At 44.7% G+C, this 20,879-nt stretch overlaps 1 protein-coding gene and 2 long non-coding RNA genes across 3 annotated transcripts; 2 read left to right on the forward strand and 1 right to left on the reverse strand.

Annotated features, from left to right (window-relative positions):
• The first annotated feature begins 115 nt into the window (after positions 1-115).
• Positions 116-9,142, forward strand: LOC130145445 (uncharacterized). Its single transcript, XR_008820560.1, has 2 exons — positions 116-574; positions 8,403-9,142. It is a non-coding gene; the product is annotated as an uncharacterized LOC130145445 (long non-coding RNA).
• STX12 (syntaxin 12) lies at positions 945-14,732 on the reverse strand. Its single transcript, XM_056330214.1, has 9 exons — positions 14,577-14,732; positions 11,606-11,675; positions 9,592-9,691; positions 7,621-7,758; positions 6,696-6,739; positions 4,656-4,761; positions 4,119-4,191; positions 3,865-3,947; positions 945-2,408 (listed from the first exon to the last, which is right to left on the reverse strand). Exons 1-9 carry the CDS (start codon positions 14,686-14,688, stop codon positions 2,316-2,318), a joined length of 819 nt encoding a protein of 272 aa, XP_056186189.1. The 5' UTR covers positions 14,689-14,732; the 3' UTR covers positions 945-2,315.
• A 570-nt stretch (positions 14,733-15,302) lies between these two features.
• LOC130146233 (uncharacterized) lies at positions 15,303-17,797 on the forward strand. The gene is made up of 2 exons (XR_008820831.1): positions 15,303-15,566; positions 17,334-17,797. It is a non-coding gene; the product is annotated as an uncharacterized LOC130146233 (long non-coding RNA).
• Positions 17,798-20,879: the final 3,082 nt, after the last annotated feature.

The following is a 20,879-nucleotide window of genomic DNA, read 5'->3' on the forward strand; positions in this document are numbered from 1 at the left end:
GGGGCCGGAGCCGGGGCCGGGGCCGGAGCCGGGGCAGGGGCCGGAGCCGGGGCAGGGGCCGGAGCCGGGACGCGCGGCGCCGGCTGCTCCCGCGATCCCCACGCTGCTGCGGGAGCGCCACAGCGGGGCAATAACCGGACGCACCGTCCGTCCGGTAACGGGGCGCCAGAACCCGCTGGGCGGGCGCTCCAGCCGGCTTCTGCACAGCAGCCAGCCCGGCCACGCACCGCTACGGGGACGGGCAGCTGAGCTCACCCCGAGCGGAAAGCCGCGTTTCTCCGGGATCGTCCCGTTGAGCCGGGGCTGCCCGGCAGCGACAGCCGGCACCAGCGAGTGTCTGGCGGCGATTTTTCACGCTCGGGTCCATCAGCGATGGCTGCTGTTAAAACCCGCTCCTGCAGCAGCTCCACTGCCCTGTTCCATGATGTAAAGACAGAGGAGAAAGGAGTCAAGTGGTTACAGCAGTCCCCAGTCCCACCAGCTGGACGGGGTCTCCATTCCAGTGTCCAGAGGACAGACAGGCTAGAGCTCCTACAAACACTGCGCCCAGGCTCCCCGCTAGCACGTTGAGGAGGTAAGCGCTTCCACTTTCACACGGAGGTGTGACACCACCCCCCCGCAGCAGGCAGCGCACAGAGAAGCAGGCTCGACCATTTAGGAGAAATATTTCAAATAAGGAGGAGAACACGCAGTTCCCTTGCTTTCAAGTCAGATTTTGCTGTGATTTTCTGTGATCAGCTGTCGTACAGGGCTCTGCACAGGAGTTTTGCGTATTTCCACATGAAAGTAATCCAGCGTTTTCAGCTAGTTTAATTCTTAAGAACTGGGGACCACAGAACTGGAAGAAACACTGCTATTGCTGATGTAAAGTCTTCTACCTTGCTTACAGAGGGAACTGCAAATGTACCCGTGCCGATGTCTAAAATGCAAAAGAAGCTCTGACATAGGGTTTTAAAAGTATTTATTGATGGTTATTAGATGGAATGATGACGCAATAGTGCAAACCACTGTGCAATTGGGAGAACACGCTCCCTTCCCAGCCTTCACATTTACTTTATTATACAGGAGACATGGAATAAGGATTAAATACAAAACGGGTCAGAATGCTGCATTTACCATACTCCACTGGGCTTTGGACAGATTACTGTTCCCTCAGTGCGTGTCAGTTCAGAGCTACATTGAAATGGGGAGTGGCTGCTATGTTCTGTCCAGCTCTACTAGCTAGACAGTTGGAACCAGGGATCTTTTTCATTTGTACACACATCCTCCTCGGTCTGAAAAACCTAGCACTTCACTCAGCCAGTTTCTGTACTTTGTCTCATCAAAAATGGAAAACACCAGATGTTAACAAGCCACACATAATATTTACTATACACTACAAGGGAGCTTCAAGGTACTTCTTCAGAAGCAAAATTTCAGCTAATATTCATCTATCTGGCTAGCCTGTAAACTTAGGTGCCCACTTCCTCATCTTGGCGTGATTTTCTCCCAGGAAGCTTCTAAACACAATCAGGAGCAAGCAGCTAAACTCTGTATTTCTAGTGCTTCAGAGTCAGCATTGGAAGGGATTTGTCCAATAATAAACCACCAGCTAGTTTCGCTAAGGAAGTTGCATTGTTAGATTCTAAGTCAAAGAACATCCTGTCCTCAAATGATGCACTTTGGAATAAAACAACCCCAACTACACTCAAAAAAACTAAACAACACAGTTACAAGTCTCAAGGCTAAACTGACCAGCACGCAGTGGTTCCAACCATCATCCATGCCTACTTCTCCTTGCCTTTCAAATCTGTAACATCTTTCTCTTCAAGAGAATCTAGAACCACAGCCACTTGGAGACTAATAAAACCATTGGGCAGATACTGGAGACTTTAGAAACTGCTGAATTAAGGTAATGTGAACTGGGTGTTGTGCCATCTTTGAATGTCATTCTTATTGCAGTCCAACAAAATTACCTATACAAATAACATGCTACAAGTTTTGCCACTTATCAAAAACATGACATCTCCAATTACTGATCGCACTTCAGCATACAGTTGGGACAGGGAATAATACATTACAGAAAGCAAAACCACAAGATTTTAGTTATATAAAACAATATAATTTGTATATAAACTGATAAATACTGTCTCCATGGTTCACTAATTCCAAATACTAGTTATCTGCACATTAGTTGCTAATATCTATTACTAGAAGTAGTTCCAGCTTGTGCTCTCTCAGGGTGGTCAATTCATTTCCAAGACTAGTCAGCCTGTTTGCTTAGAGGGGGAAAAAAAAAATATCTCAGCAGTAGGACTGGGTTCCACGTGAAGATTTCATTTTATTGACCCCCAGATAATGAGTCCTATGATTATGGAAGCCACAGCAAGACCAAGAATCAGGATACAGATCTTCTTACGGGATTTCTTCTAATAAAAGAATTAAAAGAAAAAAAATAATCCACTGACACCAGGAGCAGATGACAAGAGGAAAAAGCAAGTCTACCGGTTAATGTTACTAACTTGGGCGAACTAGAGCACTTGATACCCATGCTTATTCAAGAGAAGTAACAAGTGTAGTCTGAACACTTTTACGTGTTCCTTAAACTGCATGATCCTACAGATAAATGTTAGATCTCAGAGCACAGTGGTCTGAGATGCAGTCAGGTCAAAACACGACAAGTTTTGCTTCTCTTAATGAAAATGCACTTCAAGTGCATTCACTAAGGAATATTTACTTCAAGTTGGCTACAAAAAGAGAACTTGACAACACCTGCTGCATACTTTTCATCCTAACAGACAACACCATGGCTTCAAAGGTAAGCCAAACATCTCTGGCTATTTAGATTTTCCAGGTAAGACTAACAAAACTGCTAAGCAGTTCTTCGATACAATCTCCCCTTGCCCACTTGTGGTTGGTGTGGAAATAGTATTGCATTTGATCACTTTATTCATCATAGGAAACTACAGTCTGTCCATACACACCATTTTTAACTTGGTATTGTCAGTATTTGAGCATAGTTATATATAATTACTTCCTTCTCAATCCAGAAAAACACATCCAACACATGTCCAATAGCTCCCAAACTTAGATTTATAACATACCTCAAAACTTTGTAAAGGAAGCCATAGAGAGAGAGAATACTACTAAATGCTGCCAGATTGTAAAAGCTACTTTCCCTCCCTTGTGGTAAACAGCACTGGGGTTTTATTGCCTTCTAGTACCTTCCCCCCCAAGAGCTTGAAAGAGTGCAATTTTTATCTTGTGTGGAAGCCTGAAGTCCCAGCAGTGAAACTCTGTGTGGGACTGACAGAAGCAGAACCCTTAATTTCTTCACAGAACCTGGACCTACAGGGACAATAATGAAAGGAACCTACAGAAAGCAGCAGCGAGAACCACTGCAAGAGATTTGATGGGACAGGGAGGACAGACTACAGGACAGAAACTTAGCAGTTTGAAAGAAGGGTGCTGCACATGCTGGTCACCAGAAGTCCCAAGTCCGGACAAGGATTTTTGCACATCAACATCAGTGTCTTGGCTGATACATTTACAAAATGGATACAGTGTGAGAATTTGTTCTTGTTTAGCTGTCCTGCTAACTCCTGAGAACAGCAAAGACAGCTGAACACTTACAGTTGCTGAGCACACCTACATGAAGGAACACAGTGACTATATATCCTCTGAAGTAACAAGCCAATTTCAATGCTGTGTTTTTGTACAAGTGCTTTATCTATTCCTGGCAGCACAATTTTGAGCAAGTGCCAACTTGCACAAGCTGTTTTTAATAACTTGTTTGGTGTGCTGCAGTCCTCAGTATGTCTTGTTATGCTGGTTCCATTATTGCTCCACTGTACACTGACAATAATGCAAGCATACAAAATTTACCTGATAATAGGCAGCTCTCTGTAACTGCTCACTGGCTCTTTCCACATGGACTTCTGCACTTTCCACATTTGCCTCTATACTATCTATGGAAAAATAAGAGAACCCATTGTAAAATATTTCAGAGCTTCAGCGTGTAAAAACACCCCAACTTGAAATACAATACTTTTTCTACAAAATACTGGAAAATTCAATCTATGGAGGCAAAATGTGTAATCGAACTAAGAAGAAACTTCCCATTATCCAAACACACTTACCAATCATATCTCCTTGGTCATGAATCATCATGGCTAAATCCTTAAATATCTGATTGACATCCAAAATGTCTGCCTGAAGACAACAATTTGACAAGTTATAACAAACATCGGTTAGAATTTTTCTAATCCTCATTGTTAGTACCTCTTCTGACCATTGTTCAAAGTGTCAGAATACCATCATTCACGGACTGAGGTGACTTGATGCTACAGTCTGTGGAATCTGGGATTAGCACAGGAGCTACATTTCTGCTACTGAATATGGTTTCATCACACTAGCAATTAGCACAGTGTGGAATTGAGATCATTGTCACATGGGTTGCTCCTACCATCTCTGAAGGACCACCAGTCAACACTGAAGGAAAATATACCTAGTCTCCTTGAACAGGAGCAGGGAGATTGATCTTGGCATCAATCCTCTCTACAAGGAACTCTGTTCCTCCACCTGCAGCTCTCCTCAGCCCATCCCATTAGTTAGCACTGCATGACTTCTGTGGTTTATCTCCCAATACTGTTAACTGTGCAGGATCTACTGGTCACCTCTAATTGCCTGATTGCTGTTTCTCTTTCTTTAATGAGTTCAAGGTCCTGTTCAGTTATTGCCACATCTTCTTCCTGAGATTGCATTTGATTCCAATCTTCACCACTGGAAAGAGATGGAAAGAAAGTACAATTCTTCCTGAGTATAGGTACTTCCACGCTCCATTTCTAGCAAAGTGCCAGTGAGTTAAAGCTGAAAAGCTTCCTAGAGGACAACCCCCGGGTTCCTGGCCCTGCAGCTGTATACAGATACAGGACTGATTTGTGACAACAGTTACAGGTTGGAACAACTGAAAAAAAGGATAGATCAGGAAAAGGGAAGAAACTGGAAAACACTTATATACATACAGTACTCTGCTCTAGGATGTGAAGTTATCTACACCATTACAGAAGAAACTTCCTTATTTCAATTCTGCTTTCCTTTTTTTTTTTTTTTTAAATTTTAAATACCTGTACCTTCCTTCCCTCTCACCATTCCCCAAAAAGACAGAAATCAGGGTGAGAGTTTTGATAGACAGGAGCCAGCGAGCACAACATTATTAGAACAAGAGAACACCTGACAAGCATCTGGGTTCAAAGATTCTCGCCTGCTACCCGGCATTTGGAGATAAGAATAAAGTGGTTTAGTGTTTTAATTCATTAGTCTAGTAATAACTTCAAATTAAATCACACATCAATAGAGATGTTAAAAAAACAAGTAACTGCATCCCAGTCTACCTCTCTCCTGATGAGCTGGTTCTTTGTAATTGCTGCACAAGTTACACCAATTGTAGTGAAGGCAGTACCTATAACACAAGGCAATCTATACGCTCAGCATAGAAAGTTCTTCAAGGGCAGTATCTTCCTCTTCTCAACAAAGAAGTGTGCTGGAAAGCACTGTAACATTCCAGTATCAGTTATACAATGCTAAATAGTAAGTTTTAAAGTCTCCAAGTGCCAAAAGAAATTAAGATAAGCTACATGACTAGGTCAGAGACAGCTGACCATTCCAGCAATTCAGCTCTGAGATGACAGTGGAGTTTTTAGATATTTAAGACAGAAGTTTCTGACATGTAGCACTGAAGAACTTCAACTGGGGAGTAGCTGCTGTGTGCCACTACCGCTCACTGAGCTAGGAGCCTCTGCATAAGCAGGTACCTGTCTGGTTCCCCTCGCTTTAGTGTGCAAGGCCTTCAAACTCACCACAGCCTCTGTATAACTGAACAGCCTGGGGTTTTCACTCACTCCTGACTCAGTATGTGAAAGCACAGGGCTAATGAAGGGAATGCACACCAAGCAGCTGATCAGATGAAGCCTGCTTTGCAGAGGGAAGATGTACAGGTGAGACGTGCAAGCTAAGTCGCTTGATTTAGAAAGTTAAAAGGATTTATACAGATAGGGCCAATAGATTTCATCCCAAACTTACAAACAGTAGAAACTGATACAGAAATTACAAATGCTTCTGAAGAGTCCCGAGTTCTCTTTACCACACTGTAAAGTTGATATAACACTTCACAAACCTATCTACTATGCAGGCATACTTACTGCAGAGTCAATAAAACTATCTGACAGGTAACAGTAATGCTGCCTCGTTGTGCATGTTCTAGGATTAGTTTGCCAGTGCATAACATCCAGGACTTCTGAATTTAAGGCAGCCTCATCCACTACTTTGTAATAGCTCCAAACGGGCTGCTAGAGAACACTCAAACTCACGAAATATACAGCTCTTTGTGGAAAGAGCCACAGTGAGGGAAATACTGTCTGGTAATCTTGTGCTCACAGTCCAGAAAACCAGGAACTCCAACTGCCACATGCTAGGGACTTTCCTATTCCCCTCAGGGCAGTAATCACACAATCTACATTTAAAGAGGATAAAATACTGTCATATGCAGTCAATTTTTTTATATTGTACATTACCAGTACTATAATAACTGCATTTCAAATCTTTTTGCTTTACATTCAGCTGGCATAGCCTGCCCCAAGTTACAATAACATACTCAAACAAAAAGTTTAGTTATACTGAGTTAAAAGTACAACATTAAGAGTACAAGAAGCTGTTACCTATCAAATGAAACAAGCTGCTCTTCTCTGAACCGCTCATCAGCCTGGAAGAGATAAATGAGTTACTAGTCTTGCAGACTACCAGGACCATTTGCAAAATCAACAGCAATATGTTGAAGACACAGGCATGTACTGTCCAGAAGAGTTCTTCATGAATGCCACTGTCACTTCAACTTTCAGATTTAACTTTGGTTAATTAAGCTTAGATTTAGATTATTCTTTAGATTTAATTTTTATATTAATCTTTTTCTCTGCAAATCAGAGTGATCAGAAGCAACTAGTCCATTTACTCAGATCAAATGTCATTGTTTGTCACTTCCTTTCTTAACATGCAGCAAAAAAATTCAGAGCATAATCCAACAGATAAATGTGCTCCCTTGTAGAAATTAAGAATGCATACTTAACGGAAAGCCCCAAGACAAGGGGAGAAAAATGGTTCCACTGGCCTTTTTATTATGAATTCTTAGTAGCCACAAGGGTTTGTCAAAATATAATAAGAAGGTTCGAACATACATTGCAGATATTAGCAGGACAGAAGCGATAAGAAAATAAAGAAACTGTGAAATTTAAGATGTAATGTAAGGTGTAATAAGCTTCCACATGACTTTTTAAATTTTATATTCTATGGCTGATGTCAAGCAAAGAGCAACATGCAATCTTTGCTATTAATTATACCTTGACTTCCCATCTCATCCTCCACAACAGTTGAAGCTACCAGAATCCCTTCCCTCCTCCACTAACATCAACAAGGAGCACGCTGAAATGAGTGCCTACTTGCAACATCTGGAATGACAAAACTAATGCACTGAGCCCTCATCTACACTCAGTAGTGTGTCAGCAGTTATGAAGTTGGTAGGCAAGTACAAGATCTCTCAAAAAGACTTGTAGTTCACTATATCAATACAAAATTCCTATAAATACTTACAGAGATACGGGAGCCAGCTCTTGCCCTTGCTACAGTCTCTTTTTCCTTCTCTGACACTCGCCTCTGTATTGCCTGGAAGTTATTTAAGGCTGCAGTGAAGTCATTCATTAAACGTTCTTTCTGGAACCTCTGTTGGCGCTAAAGAAACAAAAACAAGTGTTCAGGTATTTCCATTCATGACAATGTAACAGACTGTCAGAAAACCCATCATCATAATAATAATGATGACAATGAATGCTGGCTTTCAAGTGATCTTTTGGTTCCAACATTCTGGGGCACTGGAGAGAACAAAAAACCCACCGTATTTTAACTCGTTATACCAAATGCTGTACACTGCACAAAACTGTTCTGCAATAGGCAATAAGGTTCTCCAATTTCAACCTAGTTTCAAGTCTGAAGTAGAGTAGTCTTCTACACCATTACTGGAATGTGATTTGAATAAAAGTAATCTACCACATTTAATTATGTACCTTTTGGATACCTACAATGCCTTTACCCTCCATTCCTCTACTTAGCCAATCTGGTAGTACTTAACTTTCTGTTGTCCTGATAAGACAACCTCCTTAACTTTCTTACAAATACAGGAAGCTCCGCACTTGCAGAACTAATGACAACACCCATTACTCCAGTTTCAAAAGCTGTCTCTCCCAGACAGTCCCCACGCTGCAAGCCTGCTGTTATTTGATTAGAGAATATCCTCTAATAGTCCTGATAGCCATTTCAGTTTATCTTTTCTCCAAATACATTAGTTGTTAATACTCCTTTTCATCCTCATTTTACAGTATCAACTTATTTGGCCTCCACGGAATGGCTCCTTCGAGTGTTGTGAAACCCCAGTTACGGGAAACAAGAAGCTGTGAAAAAGCTTATCCCAAGTACACTCAATACTCTTGTCAGTTCTTATGTTTTTCATTAGAGAGATTTCCAACAGCTGTCTCAAATTGCAGGCTTTCCAGTATTATAATCCTTCAATGAGTCTGTATCAATTCAACAGCCATTTTGAGGAAATAAATGTTTTCAATTAATTTTTTCTATAATAAGCCACTACAGCGGCCTCATAATACACTGTAGCTTCCATCTGAGCTGTCTGAAAACAACAACCCTTCTGCCCAAGGAGGTCCTCAGTATGCTGATGCCAGCTCCTGCAGATTTTGACTGGACTGCTCCAACAGGCTTCACTAGGCTTCAAAAGTCTCTGCTGCATTTGGTGACATGCATGTGACAGGATTTTGTTCACCAGAGGGAGATCAACTGAAAAATATTTGCTGAACAAACAAGCAAAGCATGGCCATGCTTACAACTGGCATACAAACCTTTAAATAAAGAATTAGACTAAGACATCTGCTGACCCATATCCACCGATCAGCCCGCAACAGTCTCACAAACGCAGATATATCAATAATGTGGTAGTGATTTAAAGTAGAGTAAGAAAACGCCAACAGCAGAGGACTGTCCCTTCCCATAGGGAGGGGGAGCTCTAAAAGAATATTTGACAAGAGGTAAAGTCATAATCATTGCCTCACTACATTTTGCTTTATTCAAATGCAAGCGTTTTCCCCCTTCTAATAAATCACATGTAAGGGAAAGCTTTTATGGCATGATCGGATTTCATACTGACATGCAGTTTGGTACAAGTTCTTATCCTAGAATGCTGCCTCGCATCACCAAGCACTTTGTAAACAATATTGTTTTTCAGAAATTTACTCAGAAAACCAGCATTGCATACGCAGCTCTCCCCAAACACTTAGGGCTTCTTACTGTCATGGGAGTTATACCTATTGCCACTGGGAAACATTGTTTCCCCAGTGTCATACATGTAGCCAGCTGAATGTGTTTCCCTCCCTCAACAACATCCTTCATTGCAGAAGGCTGCCCTCTTCGCCTGAGCCAACTCAAGCCTTGTGAGGCTGTAGTCTAGTTTCATGAAACGAGCGACTTAAAAATACTTCCAAACAAATCCTGCGTGCATACCTGTTCAGAAGCAGACAGAGGAAGCGGCAGAGATCCCAACTCCTTTAGATATTCATTGGTCTCTTTGGCAAGGCGGTTTGCAGAATGCTGTAGCTGTTGTCTGAAATAAAGGTTCAAAAGCAGTTACACAAGCTTCTACTGAAAAAGCTGTCTCCAAGCATTTCAGTTTCCAAAATAATAACCAAGTCGGGGTTCTGAGATAACACATCTTTATGGTGGTTGTTTTTTTCCTTTCACCCTAATGGAACAGAGACGGACTTTTAGCTTTTACCAGCAACTTGACTCTGGACTATGTTTTTAAAAAAGATTCAAAGTTCTGTGCTCCCTGCTCACTAGTATGATTCAGTAGTTTTAAAAATATGTTTTTCTCCAATGGCATAAGAGAGACAAATTCAAGGGAAAGACAACTTTATTTAATGAACATAATCACTCTTTCAGGGTGAATTCCTTGTGGTACCAATAGGTAACTAAATGTTGCCTTGGCAACCACTGTCTGCATTGGTTAAATGTACATTTGATAAAAGTACAGAGACTCAGAGATATTAAATTCTTACATTTATGTGAAAATTAATGGTCAGAGAGACAAATTATCCAGCTTCTACTGTGGGAAATGCAAGGCTTTCCCTTGAGCCTTCATGCTTTCCAGCAATGTTGCAATTCAAAGCTATTGTTGCAAAGGATTTAGTGCGCCAGCACCTTAATTAGTGCCACAAAACAGAAAGACATCAGTTACATTGAACTTAATGTAAAGACATCATCTTGTACATCAAAGATGCAGTTTATTTGAAAGAATGCTAGTGCTTCACAGAGAACAAACTGCAAATTTTTTTGGCAGCCATATGCACAAAAAACTAATGCTGTAAACCAGGAAGACACAAAATACTAAACCAAGAACCAATTTTTTTGGCATTCAATGGATAATGACTAAGTGCAAGTCACCTCTTCAGCCCAACAGATAAAAAAATTGAAGTATTCAGACTGCATTACTGTGTAAGTTGACCTGCAATATGTGAGCTGACTAAACCACCAATGCATTTTTGTATCAAATTTGTATGGCAGCGGGAGTGCAACCACTCTCACCTGAAAAACGAGGGCCATTTCTACAATGAAATTAAACAGAAAGACATGTTTGGTCACCAGTGATGAGCTCAATCTACCAGTTACATACAGATCAAGTCAACTGAACAGCTCAGGCAAACAAATACCTTTCTCTCCCAAATAGGCTCGGATCTCATCCTTCAAGTGTAGCGTATGTAGCTATCACAAGTTATTAACTTATCCCATAAAAAAATGGGGAAGTTGCGTATTCAGAGGTTCAAGGTACAGTCACATGAAGAGATAATGTGAGAACTTACTTTCAGGTTTTCTTTTACGACTCCAGAAATTGCTCTTCTCATAACCTGCTGTTTATGCTTTACAAGTTTGTAAAAGACGCACAGACATGCAGGCAGTTCAGTCTCTCTAGGATTCAGTTTGGACTATGCCTGTTTAAATGTCTTCTACATTGTCCCCACTGGGACGTTATTCTTCTGAAATAATATGTGGCATTTTGTCTGCCAGATAAGATTGCTAATCTTTCTAGCACCTAAATCCATCATACATGCTACTTTTTCATTAATCATGGGTCTTTTCCTTGCTGTTTTCCCTTATTGCCCTTATGTGATGACAGAGTACCTAGTATGGCATTCATTTCTCCTAAACCACAAGTGCAGCTACTATGGCTAGTCCTCAGAGTACAGCTAACGCATGGCTGACGTACAACTACCCTTTTTAAATAAATTATACCATTTATAACCATTCCTATTGAGCCCTTTTGATGGCTTCTCCAAAGTCCTGCAGAAACACCTTAATGCATCCAGTAAACGACTTGACACATCTAGCCATTTTTGGTTTGTAGGATCGTATTACATTTATCTAATAAAGCATCTCCCCAAACCAAGTAACCCAGTTCCTCCAAGAATACAGACAGAAGTGAAGGAGTACCTGTATAAATGTTAGCTCATTTAATACTTACAAGTTCTCCTGAAGCTTGCTGGAATCCTGCTTGGTTCCCAGCTGGCTCATCAAGTTCTTTATTTGAGCAGCTGAAGATAAAGAGATCACAAGATGAGTTAGTATGACAAAGTCTAGTGTATTTTATTCCTTCTTGGACGTAATCTTGTAGCTTTCCCCAAAGGATTTCTCTCAATGTTTGACTTAAGCTGGTAAAGCAACACTTACATTTTTTGCTTCAAATTCAAAGTGCATTTTAAGCATCCTCATTTAGACAGGATCCAGCCTAACAGACTAACTTTCAGTTAAGAAAGTGATAAGGCATACATACCCCGAAGACAAGTACGTGGGGCTAAAGGTTGCATGCCCCTCTTCCCCAATCTTTTTAGACCAACTAACATAGCTGTTTGTTTCTACCAGTCTCACTATTTCTCTATCTTATGCTATTGCTGCTGTAGAACAACTTCACTACACTGTGTTGACACTTTCATATATCCTAAAGTTACTTAAATGGTAAGTGCTCTGTTAAAAAAAATAATTAAGAAAAAGCCAAGGGTTGCCATCAGTTAAAAAAAAAAAAAAAAAAATCAGAGTTCTACCACTCACGATAACCTAAACCTTTTGTGATACAGCCACAAAAAATCTTTCAAGAACAGCAGATAGCAATGGTGCACTTCACAGTTAGTTTGCATCAATTTGAAATCATGTTGTAGGGAGAAGAGCTATTCTAGCCCTCTATCGATCATGAAATCGTATGCCATACCGTCAAGCACTGAGAGAGGCAAGACCAAGGAAAATCAACTTAATATAGTTCTATAGGCAGCTGAATTGAGTTGAAATATGCCATGCATTTAACAAGAGCTACTTCCAAGTCAGCGACATCCTAGTGGTCTAATTTCTGCTTTCAGTCTGGAACAAGCCACTTCAGCTGGTTAAATATGTTGCTGAGGAAACGTCATATTCCTACAACAGCCACTTCTTCTAAAGTTATGTCCAATGGCTTATAACAATGGCAGATCAGCTAAAGCTGCAATATGATTTAATCAGTAATTAGGCAAGTATTCTAGCTTTTGCATCCAGTGAGAATATTCTGAGTATTCTAGACTTCTATTAACTCATACAGTGAGGAGTTATTAACTCCTTATACACTGAGCTGAACATGGCTTCTAGCAAGCAAGACTGCATATATTTCACAGCTGTCTGCCACAGGAAGGTCAGAAAAGTTCATAGTCAAGTTAAGCTGACAAATGGCACACAGACCATACTCTGGGTGGGGGTATCAAGGACTTCACAAATGGCATTTGTGCTATTATGTCTAGATACTCTGTGATGTATTTTTTTTCCCCCTCCATTGGGGGAGATTCTTGGGCGAGTCCCATTTCCATGCCAGGGATCCTGCTTTTTGTCCTGGTCTGAGCCAGGCTCAGCAGTTCACTATGCTTAGTTTATCTCAGCCAACAGTAACACACAGAGCCTACACAAAATGAGAGCAAAGTGTCTGGGAGGCCAAAGGGAAGGAGCTGGAGCTCTTTATCTTTATTGTTTGGATAGTGGGTACACATAGCAACATAAAGAGGCCCTTGGTCAAGAGCTTTCAGTCTCCAATCCCTCTCAATTTTAGGCTGTAAAGCCTTCCATATACTGTTTTTCACTTAAAATTACTTAAAACATTTAAGAATCCTCTCTAGATGCTTAGGTAACCTAACAGTCTTGCAAGCAAGTTTTACCAGCTCAAGTCACCAGTTCTCTGTACATTTTGTGTGAAATGCTAACTCTACAGAGTTTCCCAAAAGGAGCGAACAATAGTCAGCGGTGTCCACTGCTTGCTTGCTGTTTTCCAGCTAGGGAATTAAAATTCTAAAAAATAGAAATGAGGACAGGCTTAAGGCTTCCACATCTCTTCTCCTCCTAGGCCTGAATGGAAAGCTTTTATAAAATGGGTAAAGTTAATTACCGTAACATTAAGTCAGATGTTCTGTGTGTTCCCACCCACCTTGACAAAACTGTAAGGCTATTTGTTTCATTTGAGGTAAGCATTGCACTGAGATAGGAGGGCTGTTGGTCACGAGACAGTGGAATCTTGTCCTATGAGAAAGAGAAGCTGAGCTACTTACAAGGGGAGGCTCACAGAAGTCCTGTGGAAGGGAGGTGGGGTGTAAAGAAAAAAAATAGTAAAAAAAAAAAAAAAAAAGAAAACTCCCAGATGACCTGTGTTATTTGGTGAACTTAGAAGCAATTCAACTAGCCTATACCAAGAGGAAATGAACGTGACTGAGCAAAAGCAAAGCAGTTCCAGCAACGTTAGTAGTTTCGTATGATGGAACTGGAGGTCACCAACTTTCAGAGGAACCATCTTCAACTGACCTCGCCCCTAAAAAAACCTGCACGGCCACTCGGACAATCGATGGGTTCTTTAGCAAGGGCAGTATCCCTCGGAAGGGGCTGTATCAAAGGCTCTTTTGGAAATGACTCAGTAAGCCGCGTTTCAGCGATCAATACTAGGATTTCAACGATTAGCTTACGATACCGGTAACTTCTCTACCGTCAACCATACGACCAAGAACTGCACAAGCACCGGCCTGGCGGCAGCCGCCGAACTGCAGGGCGCCCCCCGGTGCAGGGAGCGGGGGCGACTGAACACCAGCCCTGCGGAACCTCCGCGGCAGCGGCTCCCCCGGCCCCCCACCTCCCCCGGCCCCCCACCTCCCCCGGCCCCCGCCTCCCCAGCGGGCAGCCGGAATACCGCAGCCCGGCGGCCGCCGCGCCTACCGCGCCCCGGCCGGCAGGTGGGCTGCGAGCCGCAGCGCACGGAGGAGGCCCGGCGGCCGGTCGCCGTGGGCCCGCGGGGCAGCCGGACCCCCCCGCCCGGGCCAGCCCTCAGCCCGCCCGGCACGGCCCCGGCGCAGGCCCCGCGGACCCCCCCGCCGCAGCCCCTCACAGGGCGCTGCCGGGCCGCGCCGCGCCGCCCCCTCCCCCGGGCCGGCCGCACTCACTGTACTGCGCGATGCGCTGCACGTTGGCGCTGCATGTCTGGATGATGCCGCCGAAGTCCCGCGGCGGCGCCGGCGCCCCGGGGCGCCCGGGGTCCAGTGGCCCGTACGACATGGCCCCGCTGGCTGACAGACGCCGCCGGCCGCGCAAGCGCTGCTGAGGGAGCGACCGCAGGGGGCGAGGCGCGGCCCTGGCGCATGCGCGCGGGCACGGCCGGGACTGCGCGGCCAACACGGCAGCGGCGCCCCGCCCCGCGCGATGCCGGCCTCAGGGCCCGGCGGCGGGAACGGGGACACGGCGCTGGGGGGGCGGGACGCGGCGCTGGGGGGGCGGGACGCGGCGCTGGGGGGCGGGACGCGGCGCTGGGGGGCGGGACGCGGCGCTGGGGGGCGGGACGCGGCGCTGGGGGGCGGGACGCGGCGCTGGGGGGGCGGGACGCGGCGCTGGGGGGGCGGGACGCGGCGCTGGGGGGCGGGACGCGGCGCTGGGGGGCGGGACGCGGCGCTGGGGGGCGGGACGCGGCGCTGGGGGGGCGGGACGCGGCGCTGGGGGGCGGGACGCGGCGCTGGGGGGCGGGACGCGGCGCTGGGGGGCGGGACGCGGCGCTGGGGGGGCGGGACGCGGCGCTGGGGGGCGGGACGCGGCGCTGGGGGGGCGGGACGCGGCGCTGGCAGGGGCGCCCGGCTCGAGGGGGGGCGGGCGCTGAGCGGGGGACCCGGCGCTGAGGTGCCCGCAGCCTGCGGCAGAGGCCGGGGGAGCGGGGCGCGGTGCAGGCCCGGGCTGCGGCCGCTCGCGGGGGCGCCCGCCGGCTGAGGCTGCTGCCGCCTGCCCTGGGGGCAACGCGCGCCCCCGGCCTTCCGAGGGGCCCGGAGTCTGTGATGGGCCAGCGGGGCGGCGGGAGAGCAGCCAGCAAGCGCTTAAGGAGCGGACGTAACAGTGCGCCGCGAACGTCCCCCTGGCTTTCCGTTATTGCCGCGCTGTCAAACACAAGCGTGAGATTCTTTCCATCTAATACTGCTTTACATTCTGTCTCAAAACACGACACGGATTCTGGCTCCTGGGGAAATGCCTTTTTTCAAGGCAGCAGAGCGATCTAAACAATTGGTTCTATAATTTGTTTGGTTAGATAGCTAATTTTAATCAAGGCTGTAAAATTAGTTTCTTTTTTTTCCCCTTCTTTTTTAAATTTCAGCTTCAACTATATAACAAACTAAATTCTAGATGCTTTTTTAATGCCACCACTGGAGGGAATCATACCTGAATTCAAAAAGCTTACTGTAGTAAATAAAAACATTTGCAGCAGTCCTAAAGGTAACTGAAGTGGTATTCTCTCTGCTGGCGTAAATAGCCCTGTCAGCTGAAAATGCAGCCTCTAAAGAGGAAAATTCCTTCTCTGCTAACAAGGCCTTCCAATAAATTAAGTTACTGTGAACATTGATGACACAGGCAAGTCCATACGTAAGGCTCCAGCCAAAGGTGACATGGATCGGTGGCTGAAGCGTAGGTGTTCTCGCTGGCTTCAGGTGGCCGGTGCTGATGGGGGGGACAGCCATGTCACCTCGCTGAAGCAATCCAGCTTTGATTTCACCCAGTTCAGTATTTGCCTTTGCCTTTCAGTATTTATTAGTCAGCGAAGCTGTTGGTGTGTCCATTTCTGTACAATAAGCACAATAACAATGAGATCTTTAATACAAAAAGCGTGAATATTTCAATGTGTATTCACAGAGATTACGAAATAATCACTTTAGCAATATCAGAATATAAACTAGGAGGAAAACAATCTCAAAATATAAAAAGAGACGACCTTCTTCAATGTTTAAAATCAATTTACATTTTAAAATTATTTAAAAATTCATAATACTTTTACAATTACTCAACCTCTTTTTGTTCAGCCGGTAATAATGCAATGCTGGCTTTCAAATCAAGAATAAGGAAAATTTTCACATCCATTTCTGCTACCTTCTGCAGAAGCTGTAGTATTTTAAGGAAAGTACATCCAATCTTTGAACAAAAAATCTGAGGTCATGCACTGTTAAGAAGCAGTCAGTGTATATATGATTAAGAGTGTAAATATTTCTTCAAGAAATGGCTGATACAGTAACAAATTTCTAATTACAGAAGTGTACACAACAGGTCAAAATCGGGTAAATATAGATCGGGGCTATGGAGGAAACCTGGGTGCGCAATTGATACTCAGCTTCAAGCACGTGAGCAGTTTGCTCAAGTTAATTTGCTTGAAATGGCATGTAGGCAAATACCTGCAGGTCCTGAACTATTGATGCACTTGTTCATGTTCAACAAATCTTTGATGAGCACAAACAAGGCTTGTGACAAAGAAGGGAGGCATTGGACAAGGCATGGAGGGTAGCACACACAGTTCCCAGATTGACCGCATTTGTGACAGAAACAGATTTGAAAAAGAATGTAGTAAATTCCAGTAAACAGTACTACAAATTTTAGTGAGGCACCACTTTTCACTTTGTTTAATAAGAGTATTAACAAACTGGAACTTGCTTTTCAGCTTCAGAAGTATTCTAGGAGATCCTCATCGCTCCAAAATTGTATTCTTAATAAAGGCTTCATAAAATAAATTGAAATAAAGCAAACATATGATGGTGTTGGGCTGAGGTAGCAAGTAATTTGTACTGCAAGTGGTCCCTTTTACATACCCTAAACGATCAAACCATTGTCAGCAGATGAAAACACACTTTGAAGAAAAAAAGCAGCACTCTAAAAGAGTTTTCTTTGTCTCTTGACAGAAAGTTACCGTGAAAATCCAGATCCCCGTCTTGGCTGTGTCAGATTCGTGGTTCCTGAAGGCCTGTAATGATGCTGGAATTGTTTAGCTGCCGGCTGAGATGTACAGTATGCTCTCCTGGATAAGCTGTTCTTCTGAAAGTGCCCATTTTAGTGTGGTGCGTTTGCTGTGATAAAATCCCACACTCCCTCCCTTCCTCTGAAGAATAATGACACTCTCATCTGAAAGAATGAGATCTTTTTCTTTCTCTTTTGTTCTGTTTTGTCAGTGTCAGCTCTGACGAGGTGACAGACAAACAGCTAGTAGCTTGAAGATCGACGTGCTTTATTGTGTAAATTTCTGGCCTGATAGTTTACACACGGTATTGTCTGGCTGAAATGCACCAGGGTCTTCTGTAGGTGCTTTTCTACCCTGGGAGCTGGGTTTTATTTGGGAAAACCAATAAAAATGTTAATTCCAACAGAAGGGAATCTCTGGGTCATGAGATTTCACTGTGCACATTAACTAACCCCATGGGGGGGGGAAGGGAGCACAGCTCAAGCTTCACGATGCCAGCTATCTCCCACTCTATACATGCGTCGCCATCAGGCATAAGTGTTTGATTGCAAAATCAATCCGTGTTGTGTACCTGGATCACCCAGATCTGACTCTGTCCACCCCTGTGGAAAAAGTAAAGCCTGGTTATAAGAAAAAACTTCACAGGAATTTTATGTTAGGGATTTATTCAGTGGTTGAAGAACCAATTCTTTAAATGCAGAAGATTTGCCCATTATCTTCTTTTACACATTTCTTCAATGAAATAGGACCATCCATAGAGAAATGAAGCCTGTAGACCAAATGAGCAGCAGAAAGAAGAGGAATGACACAAACCACAGAGGTAATCTCACAGGTCTAAAGAAGCTTGGCATACACAGTGCAGGGTGACAGACGTGTCCTTCGCCAGTGCTCACTGCTGCCCTTTCGGGACTGCACCTGCACTGCCTTGCTGCCTGCAGACTCAGCAGTGTGAATTCATCCTAGTTTCTAGATTTATATAAAAAATGTCCAGCCCTCCAAGGAAGATTAGCCTTTTTGCAGTGGTATATTTCTCCTGGGACTGAAGGAACAATCCTCCCTCCAGAAACTGCTGTAAGGAGCAACAGTGGGTGGCAGAGAGAACATACATATGCAAGGAAGGATAGACTGGATTCACACACAGCTATCCACACTGCATTACCATAACAAAAGTCACCAGCCTGCGTGCTGCTAGCATGAATTTAGAATCTTTCTTCATAGGCTAAATCCAATCTTGGAAGAAAACAACCAGCACAGTACCTGTAATGCCTGTTCTTGACAGAGTCTTCAAAGATCTTTCAATAGAACTTCACAAAGATAAATCTAATTTGGAGCGATCCCAGGAGAGGGAAATAGGATCTGCAAAACACTGTGTCCACTTGGTTGGGTGCACTCAGACCTGTCAGTCGAAAGGAAGACAGGAGAGCAGCACCATAGGTCATCACAGTCAAGGTGAACCCAGGAAGCTGCGGCTTTGCCTGCTGCTTTTGGTTCTAAGACCACAGATGTGCATAGGTGCAAAGTGGCATTCCTAGTGAACACAGCAATGTTTGGCAGGCAAGGAGGTGATGACAGAGTTGCCTGTCAGGATCAGTTCTGCTCTGGAGGCACTTTTCACATAATTACTACTTACTGCTCCCAGTCAGCAGTGGGAATCAGCTCATTGCCAGGTGGAAGTGCTCTCTGGCTGGCAGTAAGCAGGTCATGGGGGCCCGATGTCTGATGTTTGGAGAGCCAGGAATCTGAGCTGTAAAAAAAAGTAGAGTTGAGGAACTCTGGAAGCCTCTTTAGGGATCATGCACTTATTTCTGCTTGGGTATGTTACCTAAGCATGACTTATGTTTCTGCTGTATTTTCAAATGACATGCTCTATCTGTACTGCTCTGAGTTGGAGGATCTTCCTGACCGTGCTGGAGGAAAGGAGCAGCACTGGAGCACTGGAGCTCTGCAGGAGAGTCCCTTTCCAGGATCCCATGCTTTAATGCCCATCCCTGGTGTGATGCAGAGGACAGCACACTGGTGATAACATGTCTGGCCATCTGGTGCATGTTGGCATAGAGGACTGTCTATGTCAAGACACGGCAGAGAGCTGACAGACTGCCTTCATTTTCTATAGTGCCTCAAAAACCTTGGGAAGTCTGTAAACACTGAGCTTGGGAAGGAACTGATCTGCCCACAAAACAGGGGACTGGAGTCATCAGCAGAGCTGTCCAGTGTGCCCTGCTCTCAGCCAGGCTTTGCTTCCCCTCCACCAATCCATGGTGTGGCTCAACAAGACTGCTGTGTTCCCCCTGTGGTTACAGCAATAACCGGTCTGCACGCCAGGCAGAAATGAAGATTGTTGGCTCTGATTTATTTTGGGAGAGGCTAGGGCAGTGTTGATCAGGAAGGCAAAGGCTCCAAGCAGCTGGGCGTCTGAGAGGGTGCTCCCCGCTCCCCAGGAGAAACTCCTTGTGCATTGGTCATTCGTTTGCTATTTTATTTTCCGGTGGCCAGGCAATATAATCAGAAACAACCTGTGTGCTGGCAGGGTAGTAAATGTCCTAAATGGTTTTAAAATAAGGCTATAGATGGTTTCTGGCAATGGTTAACCAGGGACAAGACCTGGATATTCATAGCCAGAAAACTAAGAGCATCTGTATGACAATGATGTAATACAGCTGAGCCAGCACAAGGCAAAACCTTTTCTTACAAATCACAAGTCACTATTAAAGTCAGTAAAGTTCCTGGTACAGGAAAACCTTTCACAAACTGGGCAACAGCACTCGCTGCAGACAGGGAGGTGGGGGATATTGAAGGCCCAGGGGAACGAGTAGTCCTGGAGCACTACAGCTGTGTCTGCATACCACCAGTCCGGCTGGGAAGCAGGTGGGACAATGGGCTGGAATAACGTGGTCAGCCACAAGTTTTTCAACAGCATTTGTATTTTGTTTTGTACCTAGAGCAAGTTGGTATTTGATGGAAATTCAAAACAATTCATGTAATTTGCCTATGCCTATGGAACTCACTGCTGTAGGGGGTCGCCGGGGGACCCTTTGCAAAAGGATGGGATGACAATGAGAGCAAAAGATAATCCAGAGAGGCTTTCAGCTGTTTTCAAAGGGTCACTATGCAGCACACATCAAAGCGCAGGCTCTCTAAAGATGTGTCTTATGGAAAATTCTTCTGCTTCTGGCTGTAGCGGCTGGTTGTGGCTGCTCATGCAGGGAGCATGGTGAATTTGGCAGACCTCAGACTTGCTGCAGTCAGACAGTTTCTGTGTAGCTGCCCTGAGGATGTGGTCAGTAGGTATCAGTATTGCTGGGTGATGCAGGATTTTGGGAGTCTGTAGAGCTCCGTGGTACAGCCCACTTCTAGTGTGTGGCCACAGAAGAGGTTTTTGGGGAAGGATGCTCCTGGGTACCGCAGCGTGGGTTATCATGCACTGTGCACCTGTGTTACCTGAGCATAGGGACAATGATCACAGCGCTTTTCTGAAACATGGACTCAGCAT

This window comes from Falco biarmicus, chromosome 3 (genome assembly GCF_023638135.1).
Source record: "Falco biarmicus isolate bFalBia1 chromosome 3, bFalBia1.pri, whole genome shotgun sequence".
Lineage (NCBI taxonomy): Eukaryota > Metazoa > Chordata > Aves > Falconiformes > Falconidae > Falco > Falco biarmicus.